This window comes from Leucoraja erinacea, chromosome 24 (genome assembly GCF_028641065.1).
Source record: "Leucoraja erinacea ecotype New England chromosome 24, Leri_hhj_1, whole genome shotgun sequence".
Classification (NCBI taxonomy): domain Eukaryota; kingdom Metazoa; phylum Chordata; class Chondrichthyes; order Rajiformes; family Rajidae; genus Leucoraja; species Leucoraja erinaceus.
The window spans coordinates 23581461-23588374 of NC_073400.1; the positions used below are offsets into that span (position 1 = coordinate 23581461).

Sequence of the window (6914 nt, forward strand, 5' to 3'; positions counted from 1 at the left end):
CCCAACCAACGGACTGGCTCCTTTCCGCGTGTAAATCGAATTTGGACACATCCCTGCCTTGGGCGTGCAGGGGTGGGCGTGGGTCGTATGGCAGGGGTGGGCGTGGGTCGTGCGGCAGGGGTGGGCGTGGGTCGTGCGGCAAGGGGTGGGCGTGGGGTGGGTCGTGCGGCAGGGGTGGGCGCGGGTCGTGCGGGGCGTGGGTCGTGCGGAAAAGGGTGGGGCGTGGGTCGTGCGGCAAGGGGTGGGCGTGGGTCGTGCGGCAAGGGGTGGGCGACTGGGCGTGTGTTGTGCAATTGCAACGTTGGTGTGCTGTGCAACGCTGGTGGCTGAAGTTGGAGAAATGTTCGCTGAGTGGTTCTCGCGACAACTGGCCAAACCTACCCACAGCTTGTTGGGATGGGTGGCGAAAAAGTTATTTGAGAGGAATAACAGATTCCTGGAGGAGAGTGCCGTGAAACTGTGCGACATACAGCCCGGGAATGTGGTTCTGGAGCTGGGCTTCGGTCCGGGCCTGGGGTTGCAGGAAGCTGCCCGGCGCCTAACACAGCCCGGGGGGAAACTGTACGGGCTGGATATCTCGGAGTACATGTATAATACCGCCAGCGAGCGGCTGCAGGCGGACATCCAGTCGGGGAAGGTGACTCTGTTTCTGGGCAGCGTGGAGCAGATCCCTTTGGCGGACAATGCGGTGGACAAGGTTTATCACTGCAACTGTTACTACTTCTGGCCTGACCTGCGAGCTGGGAGCAGAGAGATCCACAGGGTGATGAAACCAGGTACAATACTAGATCCGCGTGATCACTGTGTTCATCGACCCGCCACTACCCATCTACGCATCCTGTTTACTGGGACTTGGACTGGGTGATTCAAATGCTCGTTCAATACCATTACCACAGACTGAGAGTAGACACCTCATGTTACTCAACAACGTACCTCGGTGACTGCCAATCCCCCCCCCCCCCCACACTTATTATTATTTATTCAAATCGTTTGCTATGTCGCTCTTCAAGGGAGATGCTAAATGCATTTCGTTGTCTCTGTACTGTACACTGACAATGACAATTAAATTGAATCTGAATCTGATATGTCAGAGGGTAGTGTCTGTGGAATTCATTGCCACGGAAGGCTGTGGAGACCAAGCCAATGAATATTTTAAGGCAGATATTGGTCGATTATTGATTAGCACGGGTGTCAGGGGTTATGAGGAGAAGGCAGGAGAACGGGGTTGAGAGGGAAAGATAGATAGATCCACCATGATTGAATGACGGCGTAGACTTGATGGGCCGAATGGTCTGCCCAGCTGAGTTACTCCAGCATTTTGTGTCTATTTTCCCTATAGGGGGGTTGCACGGAAGGTTACTGGGTCATAGGGCTCGACGCACGGAGCCGCTAAATCCAACTGGAAGACATCCGTCATTTCCGGTATATGTTATTAATGCTAGAAACGCGTACTTTCCTACCTGTTAAAAACCGCCAAAATGTTGATTTTTTGCGCTGAAAAATTTGTGGGAGTCGGGGTAAGTGTGAGAGACATGTACCCAGCTTCAGAATTCCAAACGTGAAGCGAAATGAAGGTATAGGGTGATTTCACGAAAGGTCACTGGAGCGTAGATCCGCACCCACGTGACCGAAAATCTCAAGTGGAGGACATGCTATACATCCGGTACATGTTAGTGAATGGGAAAGGACGCACTTTCCCACCCGTTAAAAACATCAAAAACGGCCAGTTTTTGAGCTGCAATTTACTGTGCCAGTCGGGGTGACCGTGAGGCACAGCTGCCTAGATTTTCAGTCCAAAAAAAAGATAGAAACTAAGGTAAATTAAAGAGGGAGCTGAAGGTGCCAATCCAGCGGAAGTGAACAGCGGACATTTGCCGTGGAGATTTAAAGGTCCAAAATATCGGGAATTATCGCGGTTGCTCGCTGCATTTCATCAATAAAGATAAAAAAGTAAATAATGCCTGACTTTTGATGAAATGCAGCGAGCAAACGCGATAATTCCTGATATTTTGGATCTTTAAATCTCCACGGCAAATGTCCGATAAGCATTTCCGCTGGATTTGCACCTTCAGCTCTCTCTTGAATTTACCTTAGTTTCTATCTTTTTTTTGGACTGTAAATTTAGGTAGCTGTGCCTCACGGTCACCCCGACTGGCACGGTAAATTGCAGCTCAAAAACTGGCCATTTTCGATATTTTTAACGGGTGTGAAAGTGCGTGTTTTCCCATTCACTAACATGTACCGGATGTATAGCATGTCCGCCACTTGAGATTTTCGGTCACGTGGGTGCGGATCTACGCTCCAGTGACCTTTCGTGAAATCACCATATAGAGAAGCGAGAACTGAAGGGACAACAGCTGCTAAAGTGCTTGGTAAACATTGAAAATATTGGGAATTATCACGTTTGCTTACTGCATTTCATCAAGTAAGGCATTATTTGTGTTTTTTCTTGATTCCTTTGGTATCTAAAAATTCTCAGAAGTGATAAATCTGGCTGTAAAATTTTCTTCAGATGCGTTTTCTTTTTGTATGTAAAAACCTACTTGGGAACCATGGGCAATTAAAAATAATTACAGCCAGATTTATCACTGCTGAAACTTTTTAGATGCCAAAGTAATCAAGAAAAAACACAAATAATGCCTTAGTTGATGAAATGCAGTGAGCAAACGGCCAATGTTCGCTAAGCACTTTGGCTGTTGTTGTCCCTTGAGCTCTCGGTTCTATCTACCGTCATTTCTCCTCACTTTTAGAATTGTGAAGTTGGCTAAATGTCTCTCACGCTTATCCCGATTTCCATAATTATTTACAGCGCAAAAATTAACAATTTCGGCGGGTTTTAACGGGCCCGCTACACTGGAAACAATGGTAGGTGCCCACCTGCAGTTCATCGCGTGTACTCCATTTGGAGTAGCCTAGCAACAGTACGAGTCATGGGTCGTGACCCGACTGCCGTGAAACCTCCCTATAACATGAACTTATGTCAACTGGGAAACAATATAAGCAAGAGAGGTTTTCCGTGCACAGTGAACTTATTTGAGGGAGCAGGGCTGTAGATAGAACATTTAGCCATGCTCCAGGCAAAGTCCCATCACCACCACCACCTCTCCCCATCCCTCTAAGAACCATTGCTTTGCACACCCACAGTTTGAGTCATTGAGTCGTTCAGCGCAGAAACAGTCCATGCCGATCAAGTTGCACTTCAGTCCCACCACTGGAATCTACTCCAGTCCCACCAACCCACATTTGACCCATATCCCTCTAAACCTTTCTTATCCATGTAACTGTCCAATTGTCTTTTTAAATGCTGTTATAGTATTTTAAGGATCTACTTCATAGGGTTCATTTTGTGTCTATCTTTGGTTTAAACTAGCATCCATTGTTCCTTCCTACACATATTGTTTGCTCTACTGTGAAATCTCCTTAAGGTATGCCTACTTTGAAGAAGTTCTCCACCTCCCAACAAGAGTTCTGCAACACCCTCCCTCGCTGCCCCCTCGCTGTGATTTCTCCTGCTCTCCAGCTCTACAACCACGTTTTAACTCAGACTCGCTCATTCATTTGTTCTTTGCACCTTTTCATATCTCTAGTTTCCCGCCCCCCCCCCCCACTCTCAGTCTGAAGAAGGGTCTCGACCTGAAATATCAGTTATTCATTTTCTCCAGAGATGCTACCTGACCCACTGAGTTATTCCAACATTTTGTATCTCAAATTCTACCATGGAAGTTTGTGTAGGAAGGAACTGCAGATGCTGGTTTAAACCAAAGATAGACACAAAATGCTATCTCAAAAAACTCAGCGGGACAGGTAGCATCTCTGGAGAGAAGGAATGGGTGACATTTCGGGTTGAGACAATTCTTCAGACTATAAATCTGAAGAAGAGTCTCGACCCGAAACATCACCCATTTCTTCTCTCCAGAGATGCTGCCTGCCCCGCTGAGTTACTCCTGCATTTTGTGTATTTCTTGAAATTGAAGTTGCTTCATATACCTTCCAAAGTAACCGTGTGTTTCTACCTTTTATTCCACAGGAGCTCTCATGGTCACCACCTTGCACCTGGAGGCCCTGCAAAGGGTGGTTGCTTCTGGAGTGTTGAAGGATACAAACTGGCAGCCTGAATTGTACATGGAGGCTCTCAGTGAGACGGGATTTGTTGACGTGCGCATGGAAGAGCAGCAAGACAATGAAAGATCCTTCAAAGCCGTCTTTGCCACAGCAAACAAGGCCTGAGATTGCTATTATCAAAGCCATTATTATCATTAATAGCTTAATACTAAATGGAGCGTTGATCCTTTAGCTATGGATAAGTATTGTGGAGCACAATGACCTACAATTGTCCCAGATAGTTCAGAAACCAGTTGAATTATTTCAATTCACACAGTTTTGTTAAACTCTGCTTTGTTTTGAACATTGCTGCCCTTTTAGCCTCAGGTCCGCCTGGATGCATGGTCTTTGGAGCAGATGTAAGATCGGCCTTCCCGAGAGTGAATCTGCTGAAAGCTGTTGGACTGGATGGAGTGCCCAGCCATGTTCTCGGGACCAGGGAGGTCAAGCAGGCAGAGTTATTCACAGACATCTTTAACCTTTCACTACTTAGTTCTGAGGTCCTAACCTGCCGCAACAAGGCTACTATCATCTCGGTGCCAAAGAAAAGAGGGTTAACATGCCTTAATGACTACCATCTAGTGTCTCTGGCCTCCGCCATCATGAAGTGCTTCGAGAGTCTGGTGTTGATGCACATTAACCCCAGCCTCACTGACAGCCTTCATCCACTACAGTTTAACTACTTTTGCCACAGGTTTAAGGCTGACGCCATCTCACTGGCCCTACACTCATCTCAGGAACAGCGAGATAACAAGGATACCCACGCCAGACTTGTTTATTGACAATAGCCCTGCCTGCAACACCTTAATCCCATCCAAACTCATCGGTAAACCCCTGGACCTAGAAGTAAGCACCCCTTCTGCCAATAGATGCTAAACTTTCCGATGCATAGACCGCAGTCAGTGAGGATAGGTGACTATGCATCCTCCATAATAATACTCAACAATGTTGCCTCAAAAGGATGCACAATCAGACTCCCACTATACTTCCTATAACCCACAAGCGTGTGGCCTGATTTAGCTGCAAATCCACCCATATTTGCAGATGATACCACTGGATGGGCCAGTTCTCGAACAATGATGAGTACATGAAGGAGATAGAGAGTTTAGTGACAAAGTATCAGGACAGTAAATTCTCCCTCAATGTCAGCAAGATGAAGGGTTAGTTTTCAACTTCAGGAAGTGCGGTGAAGTACATGTCCCTATCAGCATCAACGGTGCCGAAGTGGAAATGGTTGAGAGCTTCAAGTTCCTAGGTGTAAATATTACCAACAAACTGCCCTGGACCAACCACATTGAAGCTACAGCCAAAAAGCACACTAATAACCATATAACCATATAACAATTGCAGCACGGAAAACAGGCCATCTCGGCCCTTCAAGTCCGTGCCGAACACTTATTTTCCCCTAGTCCCATCTACATGCACTCAGACCATAACCCTCCATTCCTTTCCTGTCCATATACCTATCCAATTTATTTTTAAATGATAAAATAGAACCTGCCTCCACCACTTCCACAGGAAGTTCATTCCACACAGCTACCACTCTCTGAGTAAAGAAGATCCCCCTCATGTTACCCCTAAGCTTCTGTTCCTTAATTCTCAAGTCATGTCCTCTTGTTTGAATCGTCCCTTCTCTCAATGGGAAAAGCTTATCCACGTCAACTCTGTCTATCCCTCTCATCATTTTAAATACCTCTATCAAGTCCCCCCTTAACCTTCTGCGCTCCAAAGAATAAAGACCTAATTTGTTCAACCTTTCTCTGTAACTTAGTTGCTAAAACCCAGGCAACATTCTAGTAAATCTAATGCCTCATTTGCCTCGGAAATGTGGCGTGTCTCCAATGGGTCTTACCAACTTGTACATGAGCACAGTCGAAAGCATACTGTCAAGCTACATCACAGCTTGGGTTGGCTTGTAACCCAGTCCATCACACAGACCAGACCTTGCTCCATTGACTATCTACACTTCACACTGCCTCGGGAAAGTCGCTAACAATATCAAGGAACTTTGGTCATTCCTTCTTCTCACCGAAGCTGTCGGGAAGAAGGTAGAAAGGCAAGAAAACACAAACCAGAAATAGTATTTTTCCTTTTGTTATCAGACGTCTGAATGGTCCTTCCATAAGCCAGCTACAATTTTCCAGCCTACCTCATCGCGGACATTGGAATTCTTCCCTCGAACTGTTATGCTACAATGCTGAGAAACTATATTTATACTGCACTCTTGTTGTTTTTCTCATCAACTGTTGTATGTGTATGGTTTGATTGTATTATCTGATTTGATTCAATGGCATGCAAACAAAAGCTTTTCACTGTATCATTGAACACGTGACAATAATAAACCAATACCAATACACATTAATGGGACAACCAGAACTGCACACAATACTCCAAATGTGAACTAACCAAAGTTTTATGAAACTGCAACATAACTTCCTTATTCCTATACTTAACTCTCCGGCCAATAATACCAAAGAATACCAAACACCGTCTTTACCAATCGATCTACTTTAGTTTAGTTTAATTTAGAGATGCAGCGTAGAAACAGGACCTTCAGTCCACCGAGTTCACACTGACCACCCGTTCACACTAGTTCTATGTACAAACAAGTAACTGCAAATGCTGGTTTACCAAAGAAAGACACAAATTACTGGGTCAAGCAGCATCCCTGGAGAATGTGGATAGGTGACATTTCAGATCGGGGCCCTTCTTCAGTCTGAAGGGTCCCGACGCAAAACGTCACCTATCCAGGGTCCCGACCTGAAATGCCACCTATCCATGCTGAATGAAAGAATTAATAAGTTTATTGGCCA

The 6914-nt window shown here is 45.8% G+C and overlaps 1 protein-coding gene across 1 annotated transcript; it reads left to right on the top strand.

The window, feature by feature from the left end:
- The first annotated feature begins 260 nt into the window (after positions 1 to 260).
- Positions 261 to 6459, top strand: LOC129708802 (arsenite methyltransferase-like). The gene is made up of 2 exons (XM_055654787.1): positions 261 to 776; positions 4028 to 6459. The coding sequence occupies exons 1-2, from the start codon at positions 341 to 343 to the stop codon at positions 4225 to 4227; spliced, it is 636 nt and encodes a 211-aa protein (XP_055510762.1). The 5' UTR covers positions 261 to 340; the 3' UTR covers positions 4228 to 6459.
- The last annotated feature ends 455 nt before the right edge of the window (positions 6460 to 6914 follow it).